This window comes from Lepisma saccharinum, chromosome 12 (genome assembly GCF_977018435.1).
Source record: "Lepisma saccharinum chromosome 12, izLepSacc3.1, whole genome shotgun sequence".
Classification (NCBI taxonomy): Eukaryota; Metazoa; Arthropoda; class Insecta; order Zygentoma; family Lepismatidae; genus Lepisma; species Lepisma saccharinum.
Genome location: NC_139240.1, coordinates 55,776,891 through 55,792,393, shown reverse-complemented (window position 1 = coordinate 55,792,393; position 15,503 = coordinate 55,776,891). Strand labels below are relative to the sequence as shown.

General features: G+C 38.8%; 1 protein-coding gene across 2 annotated transcripts in view; it reads left to right on the top strand.

Annotated features, from left to right (window-relative positions):
- Window positions 1-3,733: 3,733 nt before the first annotated feature.
- LOC145996490 (SAP domain-containing ribonucleoprotein) overlaps window positions 3,734-15,503 on the top strand; it is a 28,234-nt gene continuing 16,464 nt past the window's right edge. The window contains exons 1-3 of one of the 2 annotated variants that reach the window (XM_083132989.1): window positions 3,734-3,865; window positions 8,351-8,453; window positions 14,488-14,592. In XM_083132989.1, the coding sequence (XP_082989115.1) occupies window positions 3,737-3,865; window positions 8,351-8,453; window positions 14,488-14,592 (337 nt within the window). In that variant the 5' untranslated portion in view covers window positions 3,734-3,736. The remainder of the gene's footprint in view (window positions 3,866-8,350; window positions 8,454-14,487; window positions 14,593-15,503) is intronic. The other variant, XM_083132990.1, reaches the window with a different exon arrangement.

Genomic DNA, 15,503 nt, shown 5'->3' with positions numbered 1-15,503 from the left:
ATAACTGTGACATTTGCAAAATTACAAATAGGTATTACTCTTTATTACTTTGCTCCTCAGGTCCCCTAACTTGTAAATTTGTTAAAATTTAATATCCGCGAAACGTCTGAAATTCCTTTATTTTCTTCTTTTTCACATTGGTACTTACGTATTCTGCATTGCTAAGGATTCTTGAAGGTGGCATTTCGTTTTTTTTTTTTTTCACGAAAATAATTTCAATTTTCCACATATCGAGTAATTATTGTTCGTTCGAACCATGCACGGATAGCCCCACAAACCATTCATAAATAGTCCCATGAACCATTCATAAATAGCCCCACGAACCATGCACGGCAAGGTTAGGTTAGGCAAACATAGTTAAAATTGTCATGTTCTTGGAAAACAACGGTGTGGTTGGAACACTGACCGGGGGTTACATCATCGAACGCACGGAACATTTGGTTCACATAGGGCCCGTTCCGAAAGTCGCACGAGTTTAACGCGTTAAACGAGTTATGGCAACTGGCCGTTCCATAAGTGCTTCCGTGCGTTTCGTGAAGTTCATTATGCTGTCCCAAAAGTCGCATTCCGTGCGTCTCGTGCAAGACCGAGATTCACCAAACGCACGAGCCAGGAGGTTGGTTTGTTCGGTGAAAATCGTCTGCTGCCTGCAGACACCGCGGGTGCATGATGGCTTCAAACTGCACTAGTTCGGGAATTGTATTATAATCAGAGTTAGGATTTTTAGGCGCGCACCTTTTTTTCGTAGTGAAAGGGAGACCTCTCTGGAAGGACTCAGTGTATGAAATGTTGCCTTAACGTGAGAATGGAGCTTATTTTCCAGCACCTTTTTTCCCCTTTTTTGATAACCTTTCCCCTTCCCTCCCTTTTCTGGGACATTTATCTATTTTCCCCCTTTTTCGTGTTCTTGATCGCTTTTCCTCCCCTTTTTGAGTTATTTTACTGGTGTTGTTAAATATATTTCCTCAGCAAATCATGGAATTTTTATTTTATTTTTTTGCGACACTTTTCTCTTTAAGATGTTTTCACATTGTTAAGTTTGAATGTATTTTGTGGCCTATTTGAAATCAACAATGGAAACACCGCTACTGAAATGCACCGGATCGCCGTTTTTTTTTTTTTTTTTTTAAGATAGAAGGAAGAAGAAAACTCAGTTTGGTCTTGGAAGCAGTGAAGCAAAAATGTGTTTCTGAAGTGGTGGGTTTCATGTGTGCGCAGTGAACAGATATTGTTTGTGGATGTAAGTTCCTTACCTGCTTTTTCACTCTGTTAGATCCTGTTAGTGCATGTACTTTACCATGCCGAAAGTGCCCAGATCCCGATTTCTCAGTCTGGATCAAGAATTTAAGCACGAGTTCATAGAAAGTGATGGAACTGTTATTCGATGCACGATTTGTGATATGGAAATCACATTAGATGAAAAACACCAGAGAGATCGCATCCAGCAACATATTTCCAGCTCTAAGCATCAAAAGAACAAGAATCTGCAATGAAGTAAATCTCGGCAGCCTCTCTTACGTAATGCATTTGAGCAGTGTTCTTCCAAGAACCAAAATTTAGAGGAATTTAATGTTGACTTGTGTGCATCTTTTACACAGGCGGAGATTCCACTCAACAAGGTGAACCATCCGGCCTTGAAAAGGTGCCTTGAAAAGTACACACGGTTGTCAGTGCCCGATGAGAGTACATTAAGGAAAAACTATATTGAACCTGTGTATGAAGAAACTGTTCGTAAAATTAAGGTGAAAGTGTCAGATTGCGATATAGGTGTCAGTCTGGATGAGACGACAGACTAAATGCAACGATATGTTTTGAACATTTTGGTTTTTCCTCTGGCAGGTGAGGAAGTTAAGCCCATGTTACTAAATATGTCCGAGTTGCAGAAAACCAATGCCTGTACAGTGATGCAGTCATTTATGGATTTCTGTCAAAAACTGTGGCCCGGTGGAATTCAGTTCGAAAAGATGTTGTAGTTACTGACCAGGCTCCCTACATGCTTTCGGCATTTAACCAATTGAAGCAGTTGTTCACTAAGCTAAAGCATGTAACCTGTTTGGCTCATGCCCTTCACAGCGTTTCTGAATCTATTAGGAACGAATACAATGTTGTAAATGAGTTCATATCTGATCTGAAGAAAATACTCCTTAAGGCCCCGAGTCACATTCTTGCCTACAGAGAAAACTACCTGCCTGCCCCTGCCACATTTCCCCATCATTACTCGCTGGGGATCATGGATTGAGTGTGCTGCCTTTCTGTGTGAAAATTTTGAAAAAAATAAGGAGTTTGTGCTTTCCCTGGATTCAACCGACGCAGGTGCAATTTCCAAGGCACAGCAACTTCTCCTCCCAGACAAGATAGATGATTTGCAAAATGAACTATTTTGTGTACATTCCTACAAGTACCTGTCGACAGCCATCAAAAGCTTAGAAGAACAAGGCGTCGAAAAGGAAAAACAATGGGATATCTTTACTACTGTGAGGGGCCAGTTAGATGGTTTTGCCAGAGAACAACTTGAGGCTAGTCTTGTCAAGAATCCGTATGTTGTGGAATTTGCCACTTCCACAGAGTTGCCATTCCGAGTGAATACTAAGTTTGCCCCACTTGTTTCTGTGGATATAGAGAGAAGCTTCAGCTTATATAAAGATATTTTATCTCCGAAAAGAAACAAACTCATTTTTAAAAATTTAGAAATGCTTAATGTTGTAAGGTACAACAGCTTTGTGTTTTTCCCGACTCTGGTGAATAATTGTACCACAACCTATGTGTGTGATGTGTACACAGCTTCGAGTGAATAGCTTAGACTAATAAAATAGGACGGAAGTTTTAATAAGTAGTATAATTATCAGCACCTTTTTTTGGCCCCTTTTTGGTCTTATTTTAGCACCTTTTCCCTTCCTTTTTCCCAATGAAATTTTCCCCTAAAAATCCTAACTCTGATTATAATTTTAACAGAGAGCGTTATGAAGTAACATGCACCAGATGAGTGTGCCTCAACTGTTCTTACAATGTGATTAAAATTAGTAACAGTATCTGCAGTAGAGTTTATTTCTGTCAGAAGGAAATGCCTTCCGCTGGACGCCATGCGGGAAATTTTTATAAACAAAACGCTGCGCCTGCACTTTCGTCTAGAGCGTCCCATAAGCATAGAATAATAAGTCTGAAAAATAACTGGTTTCACCAGGTTCACGTGCCAAGTTACTTTCGTTCGATTCGTTCGTTTCGCTATGACTTTCGGAACGCATCCAAAGTAGAAGGACATAGAGGCAACGGCTTTCGTGCATTGGAGAGACATTAATCTTCAAAAATACATTATTTACCGGCGAAATAAATTAAGCGATGGGAAAAAAAAACACTTCCACGGCCTTTCAAAAGTGCACGGAAAGTCAGTTCGGTAAGTACTTTCTCCTGTAAAATTGAAGAAATACGTTTCGCGGATACTAAAATTTTACCGTAAATTGTAATAAACACGAGAAAATGGGGGGTCAGTGCCCCCTCTTGCCCCGCCAAGTTACCCCTATGATTGGCGGGGAGACAGGAGCGGAATACTCGGTAACAATCTAAGCTCCGAATTTTGAATTTGAATTTTATATTACGTTTGTATTTGGAGGATTCAGTAGAGTTTAGACAAAAAAGTTAAGTAGTGGCCAAGGACTCCCCTCCCCGCCAATCGTGTTTCATATTTGTGTTAAAAGAAACAAAGAAACAGTGTTATAACACGATTAGAATAGTCGAAGGTATGATAGTGACTCAATCGATCTCGATTGACAGTCTCGTTTCATTCAAGATGGCTGATATTGAAGAAGTTGAAGAAAACGGGAATCTGGTAAACGAAGTACGAGAAAATATGGATTTTTCAAAATTCAAGGTAAATATTTCACAGAGAAAAGGTTTAATTTTAAACTGAAAAGCTCTACATTGTATTTCAATTTACAAAAATAGCTATTATGTGTTATCAACATTTGAAATAACGTTGAAATCCGGCGTGTTTCTCTGGCTGTAGGACGGTCGCAATCGTATATCGAAGTAAATAATTATTAATAATAATTCACTATGATTTTTCGATTGATTCTAGAGAACAACACGGAACATATGTAGCCTTACATCTTGCGATTTCTGTCAGTCTACATAAGCTCTACGTTCAATGATAAATATATCGCCATCTGTTTCACAAACAAAAAACGGTGTATGAGGCGGTGATTTTTTACTGCTGTCTATACATTATGCAACGGTCGGACAATTCCACGAGAGTTCACTCGGGCCGTAACACCCATCAACACAAGACTTTTATTAAACTTTACACACTAGATGCTACAACGCGTAGAGCGATCACAAGAACCTTTTAAAAAATTAGGAGTCCTTAGTGAAGAAATAAACATCAACACTACAACAAGTACATGTGAAATGTATCAATGAAGAAGCACTTTTCAACCTCGCACATTAACCATGTCTAGTTTGCTGCACTTTTTGACACTAGGTGTAGTGAAAGTGCATCCCAGCATCAGGTTGGTGCAAGGACATTGTGGTCAGTCATTATAATGGTAAAAATTTACTATCCTTCGGACACCCCTATTTTTTTCGTTTCGTCAATTTTTGACATTCTTACTTACGTATGTGCTTCGCGGAACATTCCTGAAGGTGTATTAACGTTGTTTGCATGAAATTAATTCCAATTTTTCACATTACCAGTACTTCTTGCCTCAGACACAATATGCCGAGTACACCTTCCTACATAATCACGCATCGTGCTTGTCTTTTGTCAAATTTTTGAACTTCGTACTTACATATCTGCCTCGCGGAACATTCCTGAAGGTTTATTGACGTTGCTTTCATCAAACTAATAGCAATTTTTCACATTACGAGTACTTCTTTCTCCTACCTTTCCGTTTGCCTCACACACAATATGGCGCGGATACCGTCGTAAATAATGACGCGTCGGGATGACGCATCGGCCTTCTCTTTTCTCGATTTTCAATTGTTTTGCAGTGTTTCAACCTTCGGAACCCAAGAAATGCCCGACAACAAATTTTAAGGAGCGATTTTACAATACCGGGAATTTCTTCATTTTGTTTGAAATTCGGTATACTCACTAATTTTGGCCCCGTAATCACGTATCTGCAGTTAAAATTTGGCGCTCACACGTGGAAATAGCAAAATAATCTCAATTAAGTTCTTATTTCCACACCCTCGATTTCCGAATTTCCCGCCGGTTCCGGGCTCCGCCCCTGGGGTAATCGACTTACCGCCCCCAACCGCTATCGCGGCCCCGCCTCCGCTCCGCTCCGCTCCGCTCCGGCTACCCGCCTGTTTCTATAGACTCCCTGTTAAGGGCATGTTAGAAATTGGCCAGATTCACCTGCCCCCAAATAAGCGCCAGCAGTTAAAATTTGGTGCTCACACGTGCAAATAGCAAAATAATCTCAATTAAGTTCGTATTTCCACATCCTCGATTTCCGAATTTCCCGCCGGTTCCGGGCTCCGCCCCTGGGGTAATCGACTTACCGCCCCCAACCGCTATCGCGGCCCCGCCTCCGCTCCGGCTACCCGCCTGTTTCTATAGACTCCCTGTTAAGGGCATGTTAGAAATTGGCCAGATTCACCTGCCCCCAAATAAGCGCCAGCAGTTAAAATTTGGCGCTCACACGTGCAAATAGCAAAATAATCTCAATTAAGTTCGTATTTCCACATCCTCGATTTCCGAATTTCCCGCCGGTTCCGGGCTCCGCCCCTGGGGTAATCGACTTACCGCCCCCAACCGCTATCGCGGCCCCGCCTCCGCTCCGCTCCGGCTACCCGCCTGTTTCTATAGACTCCCTGTTAAGGGCATGTTAGAAATTGGCCAGATTCACCTGCCCCCAAATAAGCGCCAGCAGTTAAAATTTGGCGCTCACACGTGCAAATAGCAAAATAATCTCAATTAAGTTCGTATTTCCACATCCTCGATTTCCGAATTTCCCGCCGGTTCCGGGCTCCGCCCCTGGGGTAATCGACTTACCGCCCCCAACCGCTATCGCGGCCCCGCCTGTTTCTATAGACTCCCTGTTAAGGGCATGTTAGAAATTGGCCGGATTCACCTGCCCCCAAATAAACTGCAAATTTATACGTGAGCGCCAAATTTTAAGTGCAGATTCGTGATTACGACGCCCAAAATCAGAAACTTCACGGAATCCTCCACACCCGGTACAAACTTAATCACACATCCAGCAAACGTCATTCTTCTACCTCCCGTTTCACGTTCTAACGCTAGTCGCAAACGCAGACAGTTCGAAACACTGCATATCAACAAAACACAATCACGACCCGTCATGATAGTCACGACGGTGTACGAAGGTGATGGTGTACGAAGGTGTACGAACGTGATGTTGTCGGAAGATGTACGCGCCAAACGCTATCTCAGTCGGAGAATTAATTTTCAACGAACAACATAAATTTCAACTCTGAAACATTCCCAAATCACACAAAACACCTTCCCGATGTTCGACAATGCTACAGGAACTTATTACGGTAAGTAGTTTCTTCTGTAAAAATAAATAAATGTGTCCGAAGGATAGTAAATTAGTACCATTATAATATACATCGTTACTTAGATGACATACAGTTGATAATATTGTCACCACCTTCAGATTTATTAATAAGATAGATAATCTTAAGTTATTTATATGCCATTAGCAAGTGGCTCACTGCAAATGGGTTCGTAATTAATCCGAATAAATACGTATTCAATTCTAGGTTCTAACAATTATCTTGAACGAGTAAATTATGACACAATATCAAAATTAAAGACCAAAATATGTTTTATGTATAAACGGTTAAAAAATCTAGGTCTTACTTTCGATCCAAACCATTCCTGGTCAGTGCAGTGCACAAAACCACTGACAATAATGAGATCACTTTGTAGGAGAAGGAACTTTTTCACTAGACAAATGAAATTATATCATCGAAACTCTAATATATCCTAACAGTGGCATAGCAACATATCGTGAGGCCCTGGGCGAGATTAGAATGCGAGGCCCCAATCCGTTCTTTACATTTGAAATGTGAATCAATACAAAATCTTCAGGGATACATTAACAAATTATCGTATTTAAATAATAAAATATTAAATGTCCAAGCATGCTATCGTGCATTTTTTGCGTAAATGTTTCCCATAAGAAATAGTCAACAATTTTTACTACTTTCGTGCCCTCATAGGCTTAGGGCCTGCCGCCTGTATGTTATGCCTCTGATTTGGTACGTTATAACGTTTAAATAGAATTTAGAGCCAGATAAAAACAATGTTTTAATTTTATTGCGTACAAAACAGCCTTTTCAATCTTTATTCGTCGCTTCTGTTTATTACATTTTTTGTATCAACTCCATGGGACTCGAGGCCCCGGGCGGTCACCCACTTCGCCCACCCCTTGCTACGCCACTGTATCCTAATACATTCATACAATAAATAGACATTCAGGCTCGTTCTCTCTCTGGCCTGCAAAGTTTTGAAATGCTCTTCCCAGTGATGTTTCATCTGCTACGTCACCCAAAGACTTACAATGGAATCTTTACAACCAAGAAGTGTTCGCGACTGTACCTATTTATCCACTCTTTCACCAAAAAAACATGTGCTGATTGCCTTATAACTTGGCAAGATATTAATGATACAAAAAGTATTTTGAAGATATTTATACCTCACATCACAATTTCAATAGATGTTAATAAATTTATAAAAATTTAATGTCGCAGGGGTTGGTTGAAATGTTTATTTCAGGATGTGTTATATTTTTAGTATGAATTTACAATACCGGAAGTATCTCCAATTGCTTTCAAATTCGGTATACTCACTAATTTTGGCCTCGTAATCATGAATCTGAAGTTAAAATTTGGCAGTCACGTCTAGAAATTGCAAACGAACCTTGTCAATTACTGCTATGATTCTCCATACACTAACATGGAAACGATATGACGAAGTCTTCCTTTCTGCACAACAGTCTTGCTACCTACGTTGCTCAAGTGTTGTGCAATAAGTGAGAGCGTTGATTTTCATGTGAGAAAATGGCATCTTGCATAAAGGTGGAAAACATGTTGGCCCCACGAACCATTCACGGTAAGGTTATGTTAGGTTAAGCAAGCATAGTTAAAATTAAGGGTCAGAAACATAGTTTTCAAATGCTAATCATTGAAAAAAAAATAGTTGTTTTCTTCATAAATCAAGGGTGTTTACTCTGTTCACGGACCCACTTTTTTCAACTTATTTTGCAATTTCCAGATGTGACCGCCAAATTTTAACTGCAGATTCGTGATTACGATGCCAAAATTTGAAAGCAATTGAAGATACTTCCAGTATTGTAAATTCGCTCCATATTTTTGATTATAGGTTGCTGATTTGAAGAAAGAATTGAAAGCTCGAGGCTTGAGTACTACTGGGAACAAAACCGAACTGCTGGAAAGGCTTCATTTAGGACTTCAGGAAGGCGAGGGTAAGAAAATAGTTAAGCGCTCTCATTAAGTAGAAAGAGAAAGTGCTGGAGATAGGGTAGCTATTAACCATGTCATGGTAGGTAAAATATTGACTGTTTAAATTGTGATTGAAATATTAGTTGTTACCTACTTCGTGCCTCACTTTGTATGCACAGTAACACCCAAAGAAGAAGCACATGCTATCTGCAATAAAACCTTCAAAATCCTAACTCTGTGTGTGCCCAAGTGCACTGACGTATACAGGATTTTTTTTTGAAGGGGCTGAAATTTTAAAGGTGGATAGTACAGTCAACGGCAAAGGTAATGGTAGGCAAATTGTCCACTGCTATTTTCATTACTGTGTTGTTTAAGAATGGAACTATGTTGGTTTGAAGGAAGCATTGTTCTCTGCTTATTGACATCTTTATTTCAATTCATTGTCATCATTTTGTGTAATTCAGATCGAATGAAAATGCTGGTGGACAATTTGCCTACTGTTTCTTTCGCCGTTAAGTGTACATAGCTGCTTTCTAGGGGGACGGTATATACAATAAGATATTTCATATATTTAGATCTTTCTACTCTCAAAAATGGCAGCCGGGGGTTATTTTAAGGGGAGTTTGCATTTACCACTGGGGTACTCAGTTTATAGTTTTGTCACTCACACAGTCAATAGTCTTGATCAAGTGAGATCAAAAGGATGATACATCTGATGTTAAAATAGTCACACGTTGGTTTGATTATTTTTTCATCATAATATGTGCAAAAGTTCCGCATCGTGGCTGTGCATGCTTTGGGATACACGCAGGCCACCATCACGAGGACATTGGGAAGCTATGAATGAATAGCGTAACCCTGTCGTGCAAATCTATGACGACGACTGGTGGTTCGTCGTGCTGACCACACGTCACACCCTGTAACTGGTTAGATGATCTTCCACCTGAACGTGTAACAGTCGGTAGACCCTGGCCCTCACGAACTAGGGGGGGGGGGGGGCATAGGGTGCAGTTGATCCCTCCTCCCCTTATTTTGCCAATTTTGCCTCTGCACCATGCTAAACCTTATCTCCCAAGTTTTGGAACCCAATCGCTGCCACTGTAAGCTGTACCTTAATGCAATTCTTTAGTTGGCATGCTTCACGTAGTCTGAAGACATTAAACTCTGATTGATGAAAATAACACTCTTTTACAAGCTTTCATCTTTCCCCATATGTTTTCAGTGCCACCCTAAGTAATTCACAACTCTGAAGTTCCAACTTTCTTCTATTAACCTCCTCTCCTGAAGAGTTGTGGCACACTGTCTTTAGAAGCACAGAAGTTCCAGCCTTAAGTTTGAAACAAAAATTTAAATTTTGTTAACAGCACATCAGCTATACTTGATATGCTAAATTTCATGCAAATGAGGGAGTCCCAATTCAGAATGATTTCAGTGTTTTTTGCATTTAAGTTTTCTATGTTTCATTAGTAATTTACACTTAACCCATTTATAGAATGATGGGATCAGAACCAGTCACTTCGCAATTAATTGCTGGGTGATGTAACCTATTCATCCTCGATGATGAGAGCATTCGTCATTGACATGTCAAGTTTACGCTTGGCAGTGCGAAAGGTACAAATAAGATTTAGGAACTTAACAACTAGAAAAGGCAACGGTCACTTGTTGGGTTTTATGAACCTTTGAACCTGAATCATGGCTGGGTTTAGGATAGTTACCTGTCTATCTGACGAATGAAGATAATTTCGAAGAATAAAAATAAACTAAGTCCTCTGTTGGCTTCGTTACAGGTTGACCAGTGCATCGTCTCACTTTTGCTCCACTCCTTTCCTAAGCTCTTCTCTCTCCTCAATCCCAATCCAAAGTCAGTCCCCTCTCAGCCTGTCTCACCTCTATATTACCCAGGCCATGGAGCCCTTCCTCCATGCCGAATCGTGATTTTAACTGCCACTATGCAAACCGCTGACTCCATAGGCAGATGGAACTACCTATTTCCTGTATACCTCAGGAGGTTTGCATAGCACAACACTGTGCATTGTTTACATGCCTCAGAGGTTGAGACAACTGAGATAAACAAGTGAATGCCCTGGTCAACATGAAGTATTCAGAGAGGCTTTTAAAATAAAATATAATCTTATGGATTGATACGACTGTAATAAATTGCATACTTCTCATGTGTGTTAATGTAGCTGATGAAATGACTTGACGAATGAAAGTAATGTATATGATGTACCATAAATTGGTACATAATCCTTGACTTCGTTGGTATATTGATTTAAGAATATTAAAAAATAATGAGGTAAGTGTGCTTGCTTATTCTTATATCCTTTTGCTTGTGGCAGTGGCAGTCCTGCAGATGGCAACATTATTAAAAATGGAGCCAGCCATTCATATTTTTCTCGACGATTATTTAAGAATTTTAACGTGTGCGATATTATTTTTGTTTTGTAACTGGCCAGTAGGTATATTGTACAATATGGAAAGCATGTTCTATTTTTACCCTTGTCATCCTGAGTTTTACATTGCAACTTTTGTGTTCTACATTTTTGTTTGGTTTATATAATATTTGATATTTATATCATGAGCATAACAATGTTTTAGAGCTTATAATTTTGTGTCTTGTTTCTAATCTGCTTTTCATGATCAGGGATAGCAGTTAAAGAATTTAGAGTGATAATTTCGATTAAGATAAAAATAGTCCAAACATAAAATAATATATTCAATACATTAAACGTTTGTTTGCAGGATGACAAATGGAAAAACTGTGATATTTTTCATTTCACAGTTGTCACTTTTGAAAACTTCATTATATTTTCCATATTATTTCGCTTGTGTAATTTTTCCAAAGGCTGTTTTCATTTTTATCCACTCTTTTGGTACTGACTCTATTTTTAATATGTTAAATGTGAAATAGATGCTTTTTCCTTGCTTTACTTTAGTTGTAATGATTGTGTAGGCAGTTGCCCCGTTACAAACTGTTTAACTTGAATTTTTCAATTTTTTTGACTGTGTAAGTTCCGTAGAATAGTCTCTGGATACTTTGGTTTCCAAGATGCACTGCACTCTTTTTCTATCTATCGTTTTCTCTTAAAGTTCTTCTCATTTATGTTATTTATTGTAATGTGGGTAACCTTTTGCATGTGCTTGCGGTGGGTGCATTCCAAAGCAACTAACAGAGGCAAGGTATAACTTAATTCGGTAAAAAATTACTATAGTTCGGACACCTATAATTTCTTCGTTTCGTCAATTTTTGACATTCGTACTTACCTATCTGCTTCGCGGAACATTCCTTAAGATGTATTGACGTTTTTTTGATCAAAGTAATTGCAATTTTTCACATTACGAGTACTTCTTTCTCGTAGCCTTTTCGCTTGCCTCAGACACAATATGGCACGTACACCTTTCTACATAATCGCGCGTCGTGCTTGTCTTTTGTCGATTTTCATTTGTTATGCAGTGTTTTAACCTTTGGAACCCAAGAAGTACCCGTGAACAAAGCTCATCTGTGACGCTAATCGTGAATGGTTTTTGGGGCTATCTGTCCCGGAATCAGTGGGAAATTTAAAGTAAAAAATTATTTTCGTTAGAAATTTTTGGGTTCAAATTTCCCACCGATTCCGGGCTCCGCCCCTGGGGTAATTGACCTACCGCCTCCGCTCCGCTCCGGATACCCGGCTTTCTTTATAGAGTCCCTGCTAAAGGCATGTTAGAAATTGGCCGGAGTCAACTGCCCCCAAATGAGCCCCAAACTTTTAAATTTGAAGAAATCCATTTCCAGGATACGGAAAACTTACCTGAATTTCACCACGCATTCACGACACGTCATATTAGGTATATACCCACAGCCCATTCCTTCTAACGAGTAGCTTACATTCACTGCCACATTTTCAACATTCCATTCCTTTCTTCATGATCCCATGTTCAATTAAATTAAAAAATCCACTGGATCTTCCACACCCAGTACGAATTTCACCACGCATCCACGACACGTCATGTTTCTAACTTTTGTTGCAAACACAGACAGTTCGAAACACTGGATACCCAATGAACATGAACAAAACACAATCACGACACGTGATGATGTACGAAGGTGCACGCGCCAAAGGCTATTCTCCGTCGGAGCATGAATTTTCAACAAATGAATTTCCGCTATGAAACATTCCCACATCACACAAAACACCTTCCCGATGTTAGACAATGCTTCAGGAACTTATTACGAAAAGTAGTTTCTTCTGTAAAAATGAAGAAATCTGTCCGAACTATAGTAAATTAGTACCCTTAATTCAAATTGAACACACATAACACCCGACAACAAATGTTGACTTTTTATATTTACGTGAAACAAATGTGTATTTTTAACTAATTTGAAGTAAGTGTAAGACGAGAGGATTCTTTTGATACTGGGCGTTGCTTCAGTTGCTGTATTTTTGCTAATCTGCAACATATGTTACAGTTTCCAAGTTGCACGTCATCATAGTGACATCTGAATTTCAGCACGAGAAGGAAGTACTCTGAGTGAAAGCTTCTGGAATGACTAGAATGACCAGACATCCTGGTTTCCACCTAGGGGTTTCAGCTTCCAGTGTCCTGAAATATCTTCAGAATGCTTAATTGTCCTGTTTTTTAACCAACAAGTAAAATATTTAATATTTTCTGAGTAATTTGATCATTGTGCAAGAATGCAGCGATGCAATACATCTAACTGTTGCATTTTGCTCTCACAATATACATTAAAAATGCTTATAAAAATTTTCCTTGCTGAAGATAGATGTTCCTTTTATAATATTAAAGATTCTAGACCAACTGATATCCGTGTGCTAGGTGTGCTTTTGCAGCTGCTGAATTGAATGTAATTACATGCTGAAGCAAAGTATAAACAGGTGTCCAGTTCAGCCTAGGGATGGCCACTAATTGTAATTAGTTTCTAACATATGGTTGTGGAAAGTTCTCTACTGTGATATGGGATACCGTCAAATGGGGTAACTTCGTACAGATTTTGGCATATTCTAATGTTCCCTGCAAAATCCGTGGCGAGTGACAACACAAAAATTATATGCGAGGAACACTTTGTCATTTATAAATGTACTGAAAGAATACCAAAGAAATTCCAAAATATTAGGGGGGCAAATACGTTAGCATTTTTGTGACGAAGTTATCTTCGTCATCTCTGCATACGTTCCTAGCAAGTCGAAATTATCCCCATGAAGAGGTAAGATCGTCACGCTAAATGGTATGAATTACAAAATACATGGTCTTGTCATACTAGTGACGTTTGTGGGTTTTTATTCTTATTTTATTTTAATTTTTTATTGGTTTTTAAACATTGAAATCTTACAACGTGTTTGAAATCAAAACAAGTTCAGCATATGTATCATAAGGAAACAAAGAGCAAGTTGTTTGGGTACAAAACATAGACAATACAATCAGTCACCATCTTCACACATGCCTCACATCTATCGGTCTCATGACGAAGTTACCCCATTTGATGGTATGTTATAGGCCAGGAGTTCCCAAACCTTTTTTGTTTCACGGTGCCCTTAGCATTTCAAGATTTTTCCACGGTGCCTTTGGTGTTTCATGATTTTTTTCTGCAGCTCCCACTTCAGACTTTAGACCTATCTAACACTTGCAATGCTCAGTTAGTGTTGTTAGGTTGCTTGCTACAAGTTAAAAAATAAACGCATATTTGAAATTCAGAAACATTTTACACACATAAAAAGTACTAAATTAGCACATACATTAGAATGTGTCGTTTCAGTGAAAATATTAGAACATTTCTTGGCACCCCTGTAAGCCATACACGTGGCGCACACTTTGGGAACCACTGTATCTATATGTATCATAATTTGTGAATAGTTAATTTGCTTGGCATATTGTGCATGTGAAATGGATGTCTTTTTTTAGACCATATGGCTTGGACTTGTTAATTTTGCTATGAATTTAATAATATTTTTTGTATGTAGCTTGAGGTACCAGTTGTGTTTTTACTAATGTAGTGTTTCTTTAGTGGTGTAAGTGTATTTGTGCATGTTTAATAATCTCTAAACCCCTTTTTGAAAGGGTTGAAGCTTGAAGGCTTGAGACATGGTGTACGACCAATACACGTTAGTTCAACTGAGCATGAAAGTTATCTTGTGGATTCCTTTCAAATTGGACAGGAAGAAGGTAAGATAAGCTATTGTACTACAATGTGCGTTTTTGTAAATACGCGAGGGAGTGTCAAAAAGTAATATCTTCTGTGTAGTTGTCAACGTTAACTATGCCAATCTTCCTGTGAATAGTGAAATTTGTCCTTCTGTGAAACTTTAAGATCAAATTAGAATCTGTGTTTCACTATTTGTAATATAATGAAGTTAAATTGAATTGCGTACTTGACTGGTACTGGTGTCAACATATTTTGACATAACTATAATGCGAAACTTCTCTAACAAACAGCAAGATTAGCTCTATTCCATCAACTAGGAAAAAAGGAAAGCTTCCAGTGCGAATGATACCTTTGAGAAAGAAGAAAGGGAGATTTCACATTAAAGCAATCTTTACCTTGTTAAACCGAATTGAAGCTCATGCGACATGTATTTGTAATTTTGATTTTCTTACATTGCTCAAAATGGAATAACTATGGGAAAATCCAGAGAGATGAAAGAAAAAAGATTATAACAAAAAAACACAGTATGTGAAGAATAGGTTACACAGTAACATATCTTGGAAGTTGAATTTTTACTATATTGATTAGGTAAATTTGGAATACTTATACAATTAACAATTTTTTGTAGGTTACTATATCTCGTAACATTTGTGACTTGTGTTTGTATTTGGTCTAGGAATTAATTCGTGCGGTTGTTATGCACACATTGAAGTTGTAGTTCAAACACAAAATACATAAATACCTTAAGAAAAATATTGTCCATCGCGAGCCACCACTTTCGCCCATCTGTCAGGCAAGTTACGGATTCCGTGGCGAAAGAAGTCCTCATCCTTTGAAGCGATCCAGTCAAGAGTCCCATTTTTCGATATCTTCTGAAGAAGTGAACCGCTGTCCAATCAAATCGTTATTCATGCAATCGAACAAGTAGTAG